General features: G+C 36.6%; 1 protein-coding gene across 2 annotated transcripts in view; it reads left to right on the forward strand.

The window, feature by feature from the left end:
- Window positions 1-16,712, forward strand: part of JMY (junction mediating and regulatory protein, p53 cofactor) — a 62,862-nt gene that overhangs the window by 31,764 nt on the left and 14,386 nt on the right. Inside the window, exons 3-7 of one of the 2 annotated variants that reach the window (XM_057363860.1) lie at window positions 1,784-1,934; window positions 3,731-3,900; window positions 7,376-7,541; window positions 7,938-8,024; window positions 10,841-11,028. In XM_057363860.1, the coding sequence (XP_057219843.1) occupies window positions 1,784-1,934; window positions 3,731-3,900; window positions 7,376-7,541; window positions 7,938-8,024; window positions 10,841-11,028 (762 nt within the window). The remainder of the gene's footprint in view (window positions 1-1,783; window positions 1,935-3,730; window positions 3,901-7,375; window positions 7,542-7,937; window positions 8,025-10,840; window positions 11,029-16,712) is intronic. The other variant, XM_057363861.1, reaches the window with a different exon arrangement.

The following is a 16,712-nucleotide window of genomic DNA, read 5'->3' on the forward strand; positions in this document are numbered from 1 at the left end:
GGGGGGGGGGGCTCCATTCAAGCTTCTGTTAAGCATAACACTGTGCCTGCAGCTTTAAGGCAGGTTATTGATCTGTCCTTTTTAATGCAATTTCTAAAGCCAAGAGTTTTCTGTGTGTTGCCATATGGGTACCTTAGTGTGAGTGATGGTATAGGGATAATATACTTGGGATTGTGGATAATGAAAAGATGCTTCCCTTTTTTATTACTTGTAAATACTTGCCTTAGGGAACAAAAATACAATTGTATTATGCAATAATAAAACTTCCGTTAGCACCATGTGTGAATAATGTTTTGGCAGACAAAACTTTATGAAAARATGTTACTTTGAGGCGTATTACTCGCATAGAACTCATGCCTAGTAAGAACATTACTCACATTACTCTGATCCTATGTCAATTCAGTGTCAAGTTACCTCATCTCTGCCAAGGAGTAGAAAAGGAAGACTTTAAACTGTGTTGGTTTTCATCCAGCTTCACAAATGAATTTGCTGTTTCAGAGTTCTGTGTAAATGGAAAGCATTAATTTCACCAGATGTAATTCACTGGGGTGTGTGTATACATATATATATATATATATTTACAGATCGAAATTTATTTGGAAACCTGTCTGTCCACTCATAAGTATTGCCTGTGGGAAACAGATATATACATGCTCCATAGAATGAGATGTTACGGCCTACCTAGTAGAAGTGTTATTCATTTACTATTTATCCGCTGCATAGTTCATCTGTTCCCTTTCTAAGGGTTTCGGAAATATGTAAGACAYAGATTAAAATACTTTATTAATATATTCTAAACATTTTACAAGAAATGAACAAATACTTACAAGGCATCTATTTATTTTTACATGTAAAAATCATCTCTCTAGGAGACAGAATAAGTGGGTATGCACAAGTAGGTCCTGAACAGTCACTTAAAAACTCTTCCTTTGCAATTGAACTATAGAGTGGACTGGCTCTTTTAGACCACCCTGAAGCTTTGTGAAATCAGGAGGCATTAGAGCTTCAGGTTGAAATATTCAAGGACATACAAGGTTATAAGCGCTTTTGGTTTTGGGAGGTTTTGTAAATACTAGTGAGGTGTTTTCCTGACTGATAAATATGAAAAGTATTTAAAATTGATACTTTGTATTAATTGTATGAGCAGGCTTAAATTTTTAATTAATATATAAGATACCTGGTCTCTTGTTGTGGGGCATCAAGTGTGTAAAAATTCTCAGTTTGGGAGAGAAAGCTATATTTTTATTAGTTTTAAAACAAACTCCTAGTCTTTTACTAGCTTCAGACAGTCAGTTGTCACCTCTAAATAAAATTGCCTTGTTCTTGACAATGAAAGGATATTTGAGCTTCCAGGCACTAGGAAGTTGGTTTTTTTTMAGTCATCTCTAACAATAAAAAACTTCTAAAATATTGATGATCACTTACCACTACCCCAACACAGCCCTGATTTCCAGCTACGTTCTGATTCTTCCAGGCTGGAAGAAAGCCTGGATGAAGCATGCTTGTTACCTGGACAGTGCTAAGATTCATAATAAAAAGACGCTAACAAATCAAAGTTATATTTGTGGGTTTCGCACCTCCTGTAAGAAGAATCATTATGAAAGGTGGGTGTACTTTTTCAGGAGGAAGCAGGCAGTTCAGAAGACTTTCTTACTACTGAAGAGAAGCTGTAGTGGTAGAATTATATCATTTTTATTTTCTTTTTAAAGCCCTGAAACTGCTTGCTGTTGGCAGAATAACTGCTGTTAATTGTGTTTTTCATTATGGATTAATGTATTTTCAGATCTCGATAGAGAATGACTACCTAGGCCCCAGAAGAATTGAGAGTCTGCAAAAAGAAGATGCTGATTGGCAGAAAAAAGCACACATGGCTGTGCTTTCTATTCAAGATCTTACAGTCAAATACTTTGAAATAACAGCTAAAACACAAAAAGGTAGTTATTTTCTGCCATTCTCTMCATCACATAAAAATTAAGTTATTTAATGTTTACTGTTTTCTTCATTGTACTGTGAGTTATCTTTTTCATCAATCCTTCATGAGGAAAATGCAGTTGTCATTCCTTTTTTTTTGTCATTGTTTTTTCATCTGTGTCTATTTAAATCTTTCACCTGCAAACTTTTCAGAACATCATCAGAGGTGAACAGATCAGAAATTTTAGGTAGAAGCTTTACAGCCGCCTTGTCAATGTGATTACATTAGCAGCACTATGCATTTGCAAAGGATTTAGGGAGCATAGAGTCCTTGATGGGTTCTGCTTTCTCTACTGAATATGGCAGACCCCCACAGTAAGTGCTAATTGTCTTCAATTACTTTCCTTTTCTAGTATTCCTTGCCTTTCAGTGACCTTTTTTCATAGCATTATATATTAAGCAGGAGCTTATTTAACTACTCAGTGGAAGCTGCTCTGTTGTTCAGAAGCTGGATATAATCTTTCCTATGAATATGATGGTTTTACTAAAAAGTTGGTGCAATAAAGTGAGATCAGATGACTTGGCATGTACATTTGTGCTCCTGCCCTTGTGCCATTTTAACTAAAATAACCAATTTAATAGGGCAAACAGACCTTTTTTAGTTCACTGACAAAGTTTGTCCTGCTGTCCTCCCCTGCCTGATTGCAGGTCCCTGTTTATTTCTTTGCTTGATGATGGTGATTGTGCAAACAGACTAATGAACTGTAGGAGAAATCCTTTTTTGACAGGTATATTTCCTGTCATCTCTGTACTTGATTGCTATATCTGACTCAAGCAGATGGCACTGCAAATTAACTCTTTCCCAAGTGACAACCCAAGTTTAAGATAATGTGAAATTTCACCTTATTTTGAGAAGGTGACTTACTTGGTTAAAGCACATTAGAATAGATTTAATTAGAGCAAATTATAAATGTACTAATCAGCTTTGCTCCTTTATAGTATGACAAAGGCAGCAGATAAGATAGATTTTTAGTTGATAGTGCATATTCATTTTGTTCACATGCTTTTTTATGYACAGCAGTCAGGATTTGGGGGAAAAGCAGTGGTAAGTGACAATGCCTGAAGGCTGTTTGCAGCTGTAGAACCTTTAATATCCAGGTTCATTGCCTGGTTTTTCTGTTTGGGTTTTTTTTTTTTTTTTTTGCTTCCTGCTGATCACAGGATATCTACATACGCAAATACAAACAGATGGCAGTGGGAAAAACACATGAGAACATAAAGGTATTTCTTATTACCTAAGAACAGCATRTAATAGTACGTGATGACTTAGTGCCACCCTTTTGATTCCATTACTTTTGTGGCTTTTGCTTTGCAAAGCCAAGTACAGTATCGTGTGATCTATATATTAACAATTATGAAAGTCTTGCGTGTGTCAGCCTAGATGTTATCTGAGGCCCAAGAATAGAAAATCTGAATCAGGCAAGGGACTCTTGCTTCTGAGTTAGAAGATAGATGTTAGTTAAACATAATGCAGTTGAAGTTAAGCTGACATTTTTGTTTTAAATCATAACTTTTTTCACCCTTCAGATTTATTTAAATTTATGACTGTACTATTAATGTTATTAAGGTAAGCTGGAGACTTCAGTAGCTGACAGTTGGTGGTTACAGAAGTAGAGGGAATTTGGAATYTATGATCAAATGGTTTCATTAATGAAAGTTTTATTAAGTACAAATGTGTGCATTTTGTCAGCAATAGAATCCACTAGTGCTCTGAAGAGCAAACTAGTAAGAAACCTGCCTTTTCCTTTCCTTACTGTAGCTGTGTATGATAGAATGCGAGCAGACCAGAAAAAATTTGGTAAGGCAGCATGGGCAGCAGCAGTGGAACGTATGGAAAAACTTCAGTATGCCGTTTCTAAGGAGACTTTGCAGTTGATGCGTGCTAAAGAAATCTGTTTGGAGCAGAAGAAACATGCGCTGAAAGAGGAGGTAAGTTTTCATGCCAGTAAGTAGAACACTAAAGCATGCAGAAAGAAACGATGTTAGACAAATGATGTTGCAATGTGGGTGTGGTGAGTTTTGTGCCACTTACGTATGCTTTCTGTTCACCTTTTCCTGGTTAGTCAGCCAGGAAGATAGTTTTTTCTGTTAATGTTTATAGCTGTCCACTGGGATGAGTAAAACGAAGAGAAGGGATAGTGCAGGAAATCTGGTGCTGTGTCATCTCTGCATTTTTGCTTTCAGAGGCATGACCACCTTTTCAACATAGCTCTGACATTCCAGATGGAAGGTGTCTGACCATTAGTCAATACATGGGTAACTGGATGGTTGTGTTGCACACTATTTCTCTGCTTAATTCTAAACAATCATCCAGAGGGAGCGGTGTTAGCTACAGTTTTCCTGAGGAATGAGTTCATGCCTGAAACTGTGTTTCCTTGCTTTAGCAGGAAAAAAATCCGCATTTATTGGGTTTTGCGACACCTCCTCAAAAGCAACAATGCTATGAATTGTTTAAAACTTTGCAATTATATGCATGTTTGGTACTAAGAACTGTCTGTCATACTAATGTTAAATGTGTGTTTGAGCAATTAAATGATTGTTTTAAGAGCACCTTTCAAAAGCTTCAGCAAAATTTGACTTAAAGTGATGGTGCTGTTATGAAAAAGTTATCCAGAGAACTCACGACTTTAGCACTGCACAGGCTGGTAGGTTTGTAAGGCTGATAGACTGTGTGTCTATTTTAGGAGCCTCTGTAGAAGACAGCTTGATCTGCAGGGAAGAAAGAGTACATGCAAGACCCAGAGCACAGAAATAGGTTTACTGCATTGCAATGCTCTTTAGATTTAAAAATCCAATAGTTGCCTCAAAACTTGCATTTATCAGGTTGTTGTCATCCTTAGCCAAGAGTTGATGAGATAATCCAGCAGTCGTAATTGGAAATATATTGAATGTGTTTATTTACTTAGCGTAACCATACATCTTCCATAGCACATCTTATTTTTCTCCCTGTGGAGACCTGTGAATTTTTGTTGAATGAGATCTCAATCTGGTAAATGAGTGAATGTTTGTTCTGATATGCCAGTCTACTAGGGACTGCACAGAAAAAGGTTAATTGTAGTATACATGAGGATGAAAGTGCTGAGTTTAGGGCTTTTGGGGACAGGGAAATAAGGACCATCTAATGGGTATGCTGCTTTGGGATGGTATATTACAAGGTATAGAGATCTCTGGGTCTGAATTACAGTGATAGGGAGGAGGATACAAAGACCAACCAGCTTTTGCTCTGAAACATTTATTGTGTTCTGAGAATGTAAAAGCCTGAAGTATACAGAGTTGTATGTGACAGAAGTTACTGGGAATCCCATCTTTGAGAAGAACGGTGGCAGAAAATATCTGTAGAACTGAAACACCTTCCCTTGCAAAACCTTTAGCTACTGTATTCTAGAAGGTAAAAACAGGATATTTGTTTGAAAAGGCTCAAATGCTCAAGAAACTAATACATCTGGATTTTAGCTGAGAAAAAATGACAATTCAGGACAAAGACCTGTTCTGACTTTATAAGGACATTGTTGCGTTCAGCAAGGTTGTGTTATAGATTTTTGAACATTTAGTTTTGGAAAGGAAGTTTTTTGCAAGGGCATATTGTTGATAGGACAGGGAGGACTTTAAACTAAAAGTGGATGGATTTAAATTACATGTTAGGAAGAAACTCTTTACTTTGAAGGAGCAGCACTGGTACAGGTTGCCCAGAGAAGTTGTGGATCCACATCCTGACAAGTGTTCAAGGCCAGATTGGATGCAGTTCTGAGCAACCTGGTCTGGGGAAAGACGTCCCTGYCCATGGTRGGGGCTTGGAACTTGTTGAGCTTTCAAAGCTTACAGCCCAAAACCCTTACAAACCAGATCACTCTATGATTTGGTGAATGCACCCACTCTGTGAGTATGAATGTAGCAACAAAGACCAGGGAGATTAAATTTTTTTCTTTTGTTAATGCAGGAAGTGGTGACATTACATATGGATACAAAGTATTAAAATGGCGTAACAAGGCATTTCTGTGTAACACTATTAAAACATATACATGATACATGAATGATTGTAAAGCGTATGGTGTTGACTTGAGGATTGACTGAGCTTTTGGGACTGATAGTTGATATACAAAAGATGCATTCTTGAAGTACGCAGTATAGCAGAAGAAACTTAAAATAGAAGTTGAATTGATTCACAGGTCCTCTGTGTAGCACTCTTATATGGAAATATAAAAAACACAGAACTATTTGTGTTTAATTGAGCTATGAAATCTCTGTCAATGGATAATGATGCAAGTGCTAAAAACATACATTCTTTAAAGAAAAAGGGATATAGTGAATTTATTAATTAAGTGCACTAAGTCTGTTCTRTATAAAAGGCAATACTGTGGGTTAAGTTGTGCTGCAAGCTGTGTTAGAAGCTGGTTAAGCATTTTGGAAAAGTATCATTGCCCTGCCTGCTATGTTTCATCTTCCTGGGGTTTTGCAGTTAACATTCTCCTGAAACATATTGAGTAAAATGGATCATTCTTTCAATTCAGTACAGATACATTTCTGGTTTAGTATAGTCGTATTTAAATACGTGTGATAAATGAAACTGAGGGAAGCCCTTTGTGGCTGTTCATTACAGATTCAGGTTTACCACTTGAAGATAACACCATAATGTAAAAACATACTAGCAAATACTTTTAAAATGTRTCCCTAACTCTTCTGCGTACAGGTTGTAGAGGTACATGAGTTCCCGCCAAACTGAGACAGTGTGTAAGAAAGATCCTTTTACATGTTTAAGTGTGGTCTGAGTGGCTAACTGTATTGAGCAGATAAATCTTGTTCGATTGAATGAAAGAGAGTGGTTGCAGTTCACTTTGGTTGTTTGTCACTTTTCTGTGTGAAACCTTTAATACAAATGAGTCCTAATATATATATATATATGTAAAAATAAATGTTTTAATGTRTGTATTTATTCTCCTGTGAAGGACTCCAGAAACAACAAAGCAACTAAGTTGCCATTACAAGAGGATCAATGCATGCATTTATCCCTTCTTCCACATCCTTTAACGTTTTTTTCTGAGTCCAGCTTTAACAACAAAAATGCCTACTATTACTCTTTTGGGATTGAAGATTGTGTATCTTCAGAGAATCAAGTCATAGAGTAAAAGAATGTGAGGCGTGTTTCACACTATGCACTGTATGATTTGTCACTTGACAGTCACAAAGTGTAATTCAGTGCTATGGATTAATTTAATTGCCATGTAGAAAAAAAAGTCAGATATTAAAGATATCTTGAAGTCTGTGGCTGATCAGGTTATGAACTTGATGTGTTCAGAGTTTAGAGTACCAACAGTATCTGGCTGTAATCATAGTCTGTGGTTTTGTTCTCATCATTGTCGTGGAGTTGTATGGTTTTTGTTTGTTTGTTTTTTCTCTTCTTATTTAGATGCAGAGCCTGAAAGGTGGCACAGAAGCCTTAGCCCATTTGGACCACTTAGAAGCTGATTACTATGATCTACAGCTTCAGTTATATGAAGTGCAGTTTGAGATCTTGAAATGTGAAGAGCTGCTTCTGACAGCGCAGCTTGAAAGCATCAGAAGATTGATGTCAGGTGCTTTATTTATTTTAATTAATACATAAGCTGTGAAAGATAAATTTCTTCCTAATAGTCTAGTGAAATGTGTGGGAATGACATGAGAGGATTTTTTACAATGTGAAGAGCTGCAAAAGTACTGTTAAATTAAATCTACTTATTTCATAAGGCAAGTACATATAAAGAAACTGTGGTATGGTTCTCATTGTCTGCATTTGAAAGTCTGCATATAAGATATGGTATAAGTTTTGAAGAACTAAGTTCAGGGAAGAGGAAATATTTTCATTACTGGAGTTGTCTAACTAAGAATACATTTTGATATTACTCATTTCTTGAAAGTGATTGATTTTCAAAAGCTATATCTGCAACTTTGAGTCCTTCTGCTAAACTTTCAAGTTTGTATTATTATCTCAGATTTAGAGCAGCAATGCAAACCTTATGTTTCCAGAACCAACCATCCTACTATACCTCATGTACTTACAAACTATGGAAACTGTACAGGTAAATCATACAGCATCTTTCAATCCAGTTCTGTCTTTCAGACCCTTCTGTCTTTAATGTTTGTATTTAAGCAAGCTCTGTTTTACCGGTTTTAGGTGTAAGGCTTGCATAACAAATTTTATGGGAAAAAAATTCTCCTAAGAGAGATTTGAAGCTGGCTTGTATTGTGAGTTGCCTCTTGAAAAGGATAAAACTTAAGTATCACAGTCATCTTATTGTGACATGATCTCCACCTTTATGGCTTGTGATAGAAACAACTTGAACTGTATGTATGGATGATAAGGATTGGAAACTTTGCAAATGACTTACAGAAAAGGCAGCTTTGACTGGGTGCTTGTGTGGAGAATGAATTAGTGGGTTTGAGGTAGATAGATTTTGTGCTTGGGACGTGTAGTTTTTATACTGAAGACATGGTAAGGTCTATTTACTTAGGAAGTGAAAGAAATCCTCCTGAATGGGAGAACAAGATGGAATGTATAATCAAAATCCTTTGTCTTTGGTGTAGCGATAGTAAAACCTATGGCCCTCAGAGATTAAGCTGTAGAAATATCATAGGTCATTGCAATTTGTCATTTATGTTTTCTCCAGAAATCTCAAAAAAGCCCTCAACCCACAACTTGATTCAAATTAAAAAATGTCAGCTAAACTCATCACCCTGTTCCTTCCCTCATGGCAACAAAATAGTTCACTGTTCTGGCTTCCTTTGCYGTTTTAAAATTGTAAGATATTATTTAATACTAGATCCAAAATTYACTCATAGGGCAGAAAATGAAAAATACAATTCCTAAATGTATGGGAACTGTTCAAAGAAATTACCACCTCAGAGTTTACTTAGATAGATGGATAGAACAATGATTGTGAAAAATAATGTGATGCAGAAGTACTACATATGTTTGAGACTACTCAGCACCAAGTCTAAATTCAAGCATCTAAAACATTTAGTGGTCTTCTCATAGGTGTTGCTTCCTATGATGTTGGAAGAAAAGCAGAATCTGTGGCACTGTTTGTTAACTTCTTTTAGGAAAGTGAAAGACTTTTGATTTTGCACATCTCTATGGTTTGAAATTCCTGTATGTAAGCCTAGTTGATGCTGCTGCGTTGATGTGAAAGCCTTTGAGTATTACTTCAGTAGAGGTGGTTCAGAGAGTTGTCAGTGAATGTTTTGAGAGCATGGTTTGAACTGACTGCAGTTGGTTGTGACCTAGAAGAAGAACATCTTTACTGATTCAGAATATTGGATCTAAAAAGGATCAGGTGATAATGGATTGTCATATTATGAGCAACACTAGTGGTTTTTCATTGAAATTCACAAAATGTGACTTTATTAGGTTAGAATTTATCGGGGTTTTATCTTACTCATACAAAGTGTTAGTACATTGTTGTTGAAGTGATTTTGTTGTGGATGAACTTGTATATTTCTGTCTTTAACTCTGCATGAAAGCATTCTGAAGCAAAATTAACATCTAAATTCTCCCATTTTATAACTGTGTAGTAAAAGGTAATGGTTAGTCATGAGTCTTSTTTTAACTCAGTGATATCTCAAAGGGAGTCCTAGTGACTTGGCAATTTTTACATATTGATAAAACTTCACAGTGTTTCTATTTTTTAAACCAAGCGCTGAAGTGAATCATCTGTTTGGTATATTTTACTAGTTTTTATTTTAAGGTAAATGCGGTACTTTCTTGTCTGGTCCTGCCTTGACTGCTACCAGGATGAAATTAGCATGGCAGTCAGAGTTTTGGTTGAGGCAGAAACTGTAAAATAACATGAAGTGACAACAGCTTTTAAAATGGACTGTGTACTGAGGAAAACCCTGTGCCTGTCCCCAAATAATCAAGTAGCTGATGTAAGAGAAATTAGAGTCTTTGTAAAAGTAGTTGATAAAGTTGAAATAAGTTTGGTGGTGCTGTGGAATGGACACTTGACAGGCAGGCCAGCTGGATCTGTTTGTTTCAGAGAGCAGTAATGCATTTCCCTCCGCAGTAACCCATTACACCTCTTGGTGTATTATAAATATATCCTACTTTGTGTGCCAGTGGAATAAAGAACAAGAGGTCGTTGCTGCTTCTTCATCCCAACATTCTTCAAGGATTTATAATCACCACTCTTTCCTTCTTGGCAAGAGATGAGAAGGTAGCATTCAAAGATGAGCTCAGTGTTATTCCAAATGCTTCACTCAGGAAGCTAAAAATCATGAGTGTTGATAAAACTATTAGTAATTACCTCCTTTTCAGGCCTGTAATGCTTTGAAGGATTGCCTTGAAGTTACCCTCCCTCCCTCTCAGGAGCAGTGACTGGGACATCAAAAACCTATGAGAGGATTTTTGGTGTCCTGTTGTCTGATTCCCCTTACATGACATTAGCAGTTGGTTGTAGCAGAAGAATCTCATTCCAAAGATTTCAGATAGTCTTGTCTATCCAGAACTTCATGGTGGAGACTAGAGAAGAGACCATGGGTCTCACAAAGGACATGCACAAAGACATGCATGGGGATTGTGTTCAAATTAGGCTACACATTGTAAGTGTACATTTAGAATTGCATTTGTGTTTTAATACTCTGAGCTTGCTTGAATAGTAGGCTGAGCTTTTTTTTAATAATTTCTGTTTCTCATACAAACTTCAAAGCCCTACAGAGCTTTGCTGTTTAATGCTTTTCCTCTGACCTTTTGATTTTTGGTACTCCTCTGAAATGGCAGTGGCATTCTTCTGCATTAAATCTTGCAACTTAGTGGGAAAGTTGTTGTTGAGGAAAACAAAATGTTAATAAAATATAACCCATTGATCTGATTTTTTCTTTGCTGACATCTTTAAAACAGAGAAGAGAGATGAAGTGGTGTATTATGACACTTATGAAAGTATGGAAGCCATGCTTGAAAAAGAGGATATGGCAACATCTGTACACTTGCAGAAAGAGGAGCTGCAAAAGTTACAACAAAAAATCCGCCAGCTGGAAGCAAGGCGTGGACGTATTTCAGCCAAGAAAGCCTACCTCAGAAATAAGAAGGTAATTAATTGCCTGTTTTTGGACATAATTAACAAATTTAATAAAACTTCAAAAGGTTTCCTTTCAGGTACAAGTTTCCCAGAATTTTTGTGGATCATATTTATTGTTAGCTAAAAGTTGTTTTGCAGAATATTAAATACAATAGCATGTATTATTAAATTGATGCACTTAAGAATCTCTTTGCCTTCTTCCAGCTTTAAAGGAACCTTTAATTACATTGAAGTCAACAAATAAACTTATTTCTACTAATCAGAATACTTTCATGTGGGAAGTACATGCTAGAATGAATGGTTCTACTGAAAGTAGCTTTGTGTATGCTTGCAGAAGAGAATTTTCAAATGTGTTTTCTCATTAGTGAGTTCTATTTTCATTCTCTTACCCCTCCTTTTAAACTTGTTATGTGTCACTGATACTCTGTATCTGGCAGATCTATGTGAAATCCAGTCTATATTCTTAATTTGTAATTCTAGGTGTGCCACTTAGGTCAAAGTTTTGAGAGACCATTGTAATACTTGTTAGAAAACAGCTTCCACTCTWTACTGTGCGCTGTAGGCTATGCAGAAATGTCAGTTGAGGCCTCATTCAGTATTGAGGATCAGTGGCTGATTTGGTTGTGCATTCCCAGTCATATCCCTTTATGTGGAAGATGACCCCTTCATATAAAGAGTTGTAGCAGATTGAGGATAAACCCTTCAGTGTTTCCTCCACTTCATAATTAGTAAATCTATTTCTATACCTAAATCTGAAGCACAACAGAGTGACTGAACAGTAGTTGATAGGTTTTATGTGTTGGATTTTTTATATTTTGTCAACCACTTCCCTGTGTCTAGTTAATCCAATATGGAGAATACTGCTAATAAAGTATTACAAGAAAGGTCTCCCGTTAMGCTGATTATCTGAAGTAGCTTGCTTAGTCACTATGTTTGTTTGACATGAGATTGTAAGAAGAAAAAGTATCAAGAACATGGACTTTCTAGTATTTTAAGTAAGAGAACCTATCTGTGGTGTTATGCTAATTTACACAGGCTACATTATAGTGTAATATTTTCTGAATATGAAAAGAAACTGCTGACACCTGACAAAGTAGACAAACCTGTTTAAAAGCGACAGCCTGGTCGCTGTTCTTTACTTAACTTACTGGAGTTAACAGGTCAAGAAGCAACCATGAAGCAGGAGTAGAGATTTTTTTGTATGCCTATTTATCTGATAGTGTAATAAACGTGTCACCTTCAGTGGCTCATTTGTTTCAAGGTTATGCTGTGATGGAATGCCTTATTTAAACTGAAAGAGTTGGGGTTTGGCTGTACCAGGAGTAGCAGCATCCCTCGTGCACTGTGACAAGATGCAGAGCTATGTATGGTATCGTTGCTTGTCTGTGTACTCATGCAGGAGAGGTAAAATTACATCTTCTCAACATTATGCTGGGAGAGCTGAGGTAACATCTCCATGTGGAACTTGAATGACACATTGCTCTCAATACTAGTTCCAGCTCCCTTACTGATGTCATTGCCCAGCACAGCATTATCTGCAATTGAGTGCTGCTGGGAGATACTTAGCTTTCAGGTTCTAGAAAGATGACAGATTAGAGCAATGTCTCTTTAAATTTGCAGGGGAAAATCAATGATTTTTATTTGAGCAAAAAAGAAAGGGCAGAATGTGTTGTTGTGTGCCATTGTGTGGCATTTGTTGGGCAGAAAAAAATACGGCCATTTTGTGGCTTCTCTTCTTATTGCTGGATAACACAGAGTCCTACTAAGCTTACTGATAATTGCTTAAAAATCAAAACTCATATCTTTGTCTCATCTTAAGCCAGCTTTGTATTTTCAATAACCTTTCCAGTGATACTACAAAAGATTATTATTGAACACTATTTAAGGTGCGTGATGTGATTAGTTGTATTTCTTGGAGAAAAAGAAGATTCTTGCCCTGAAGTGTTTGCAGATTTAATCAAGCATTCAGAACTGAGATACAGATGGGATACAAAAGCAGACTCTAGAGGGTGAGAATGAGGGCAGTGATGACTGAGTGCTATGTGAAGAAAAGTGACTTTTTGAGGGTGAATATGGAAAGTATGTACTATGTGGTAAATCTCTGTATATCTGTCTCAATTAAGAAGCATTTATTGTTGAACTGGGATGAGAGTTACTTAATGTTTTCCAGATTGTCTTCCTGACCTTGTGTGTTTCAGCAAAGTATTTTAAAGCAGACTTGGAAACAGGTGTTCTGTTTTAGATTGGGTTGGTGAGATTTTAGTGGTGGATTAGTGGAGGTTTTTTTTCTACATTTTTGTTGGGACTCTTTGTTAACCATGTCAGTTCTGTAGCTGAAAACAAAAAGCTAGTTATGTGTTAAGTGGTGTATAGCACAGCCTCGTGATATATTTAGAAATTACAGTCCTTGCTCATTATCAAGTTTTAGGCAACCGAAGATGCCCTTAGGAGAATGTTCCCTTTCTAGCAGCAGGTATCAAGATTAAGGAAACAAAGGGAATTTTTTTTCTCTAAAATCAGTTTTATTTTTCTGGAAGAAGGTAATTTCATCATCCAGGTATTTGAAACTCTGTTGAGGAGATAACACAGTGAAAGGAAATAAATTACTATGTATAGTAATCAAGAGATGTAGTGATCAGGAGAATTTGTAATTTAAATATTTAAATATTTAGAAACTTTTGCTAAAGGTGTTATAGAAACATAATTCAGTTGTGATTCAGAATAAATGAACTGGCATTTAAAAATGCATGGTTTTACAGAGTTTGATATTTTTTCACTGTACTAACATGAGTATAAACTCTTTGTTCTATTTTTTTTGCAAAAATCTGAACAAACCTATTTGCATTTGTTAAGCAGTCATTTCCTGTGTTGATAACAGAGTTATTAAATAATAAAAATTGAATAGCAGTTTCACTATTTTTCTTAGTTCTAGAGAGCTAGTTATGGATTTTATGCATGAAATTGCTATTCTTATGCCCGTCTACCCCCTGCTGGCTGCATATTAGTATTAATTAGATTATCATATGAATCAAGCAGCTGATTTATTCTGGAGCTAGATTTATAGCAAAGAGTCAAGGTGAAAAATACTGTATAGAAGATGTCTAGAAAAATATCTTTGGAAAAACAGAGTAGTGATGAAATTGAATTATTTTGCACCCAGGAAGAGTATTCCTTATCACAGGCAGACTGGGAGAAGCAACTGGTTGGTGAAGCTGTTTGGAGTTCATAATGTATGCTTTAATCTGGGAAACTTCCTCACATGCTGTTATGTTCATTTAGTATGACACTTCTAGAATTTTTCAAGCCCACATTTTAAAGCACAGCCTGTGCCAAAATGGGTGCTACATAGGTGCAGTGACAGCTGGCATAGGATTATTGGTATACTATTATTACTGTTATTACAGCAACAGCAGCATGAGAGCATAACTATACTGAATGCTTATATAAAATATGGTTTCTGCACAAGAAGAGCTAGCCTTTTAATTGGGTCGTTTTTAAGCTGAAAGTAAGACTCACTGGAACTAGTTAGATATAATACTAATGCACATCTCTTTTGCATGTATTACATATTACTAGTCTTAAATATTGTAGTTATCCAGTGACAAATGTTGAAGTGTCTCCTCAGCTCTCTCTTTTTTTCTCTTTAAATAGCAATATAATTTTATACTATAAAATCAGTCACTTCTTTAAAAGTGGAATGGGCATTAGTTCTTGTTGGTTTCTCAGCTCAATACAGTTGATCAACATACTTCCTGAGGTGTGGCTCTCAGTGGACGTAATTTCAAAGGGAAGTGGTAAAGTCATCATCCCTGGAGGTGTTCGAGAGGTGTCTGAATCTGGTGCTGGGTGATGGTTTAGTGCTTACAGACAGTTGGACTGAATGATCTAGAAGGTCTCTTCCAACCTTGATGGTTCTGTGATTATAATCCTGCCTTCCCAGTCCTCAGAAGGAAGGACAACCTTGCRTGTGCAACTGGCTGTATTCCTGCTCATACACACAATTACTATGTTTGGTTTTATTTTGGATTTTTTGGGTGGAGTTCATTGGTTTATATTCATCTTGTTGTCTGCCATAATCATTCAGATAATTTTCTTAATGCTACCATCTGGGTGTTATTTATTTCATCCTTTGTTTGAAGTCACTAGTCTTGTCTACAAATAGAACTCTGCATTTGTCCCTATGAAATTGCAGCCTTTCTTTTCTTCTTAGACCATTTCTGTAATTAGCTAAGATGATTCAGATTTGTAATCCCGCCCTGCATGCAACGTGTKTTCAGCCCCTCCTAGTCATTTTTATTATTTCCTGTCAAAGAGATTTAATGACATTGAAGTAGGTTACTTTTTAATACAAAGTCGGCACCAAGCATATTTTGGTCAGGTTTGTCCTCTTTACATACTTAAAATATCTTTCATTATTGCATTTAGTCAGAAAGATTTAAATACCGATGCTAAAGTGAAAACATTACATAAAATTACACCCCTTGAGTATTTGAGACATGTCAAAAACTCCGAACCATACTTAATTTACATTATTGCATTATTTTATAATGTTTAAAACCTAAACAGAGAATAAACTATAAACCAGCAGTAGTATTACAGAAAGTTGTTTACATTCTCTGCTGGTAGTATTATGTAGCTTGCTGTGTCTTTGAAACTCGTAGATGAAACATTTTGTACTTCCACAACTACAAATTAAATTAATTGACTCTTCCAGGATTAACTCTTTTCACCAGGGGAAAAAAACCCTCCAGAAACTAACACAAAACCCAGCAGTATTTGGCTATATATGGACCTGTTAGAGCGAGTTCAGAGTGGGTCCACGATGGTGATCAGAGGGTTGGAGCACCTCTCCTATGAGGACAGGCTGGGGTTGTTTAGCCTGGAGAAGAGAAGGCTCTGTGGCAACTTCATTGCAGCCTTTCAGAACATAAAGGGAGCTTATGAAAAAGAGGGAGAGTGCTTTTTTTTTACATGGACACGCTGAAACAATTTTAAACTAAGAGAGATTTAAATAGCTATTATGAAGAAATACTTTGCTCTGAGGGTGGTGAGCTGCTGGAGCAGGTTGCCCCATGTGTTGTGGATACCTCATCCCTGGAAATGTTCAAAGCCAGGCTGGATGGGACCCTGAGCAACCTGGTTTAGTGGAAGATTCCCTGTCTGTAGCAGGGAGGTTGGAACTAGATCTTTAAGATCTCTTCCCACCCAAGTCATTCTTTGATATACCCCTGAKGAAGCTGGGACAGTATTTACACAGAAATCTTCCCTTTTGTCAGTTACCTGTATACAAGTAACAGTAGCAACATTGATGGTTTTACTGTCCAGAAACATTCAAGACTGCATGCTATTCCTGACCAGTACAGGAACACTGGCTACCTTTTTTATGTGATCAAAGCATGTCCATAGACAGGTTGTAGGAGAGCTTTTTCTGCATTTTTGAGCATCTGAAATAGTGAGGTTATTTTAATCCCTTCCTTCCCTATTTTTGTGTTTTACTCCGTCAGCTCCCTCAAACAATGCTTTCAAAGTCAAAGCTCTTTTCTGAGTCTGCCCAGAAAGTCATATTGAATGAAACTTGGAACCCCACCCATCAGCTCCATGCTTTATCTGGAGTCACAGTCCAAGCTCTTAACTCTGTGTTTTCTTGCACAACTATGAGATTTGTTTATAATTGTGCATCTGACTTCGTTCTAG

This window comes from Malurus melanocephalus, unplaced genomic scaffold (assembly GCF_030028575.1).
Source record: "Malurus melanocephalus ecotype Western Australia unplaced genomic scaffold, MMel_1.1 scaffold_31, whole genome shotgun sequence".
In the NCBI taxonomy this organism is placed as follows: domain Eukaryota; kingdom Metazoa; phylum Chordata; class Aves; order Passeriformes; family Maluridae; genus Malurus; species Malurus melanocephalus.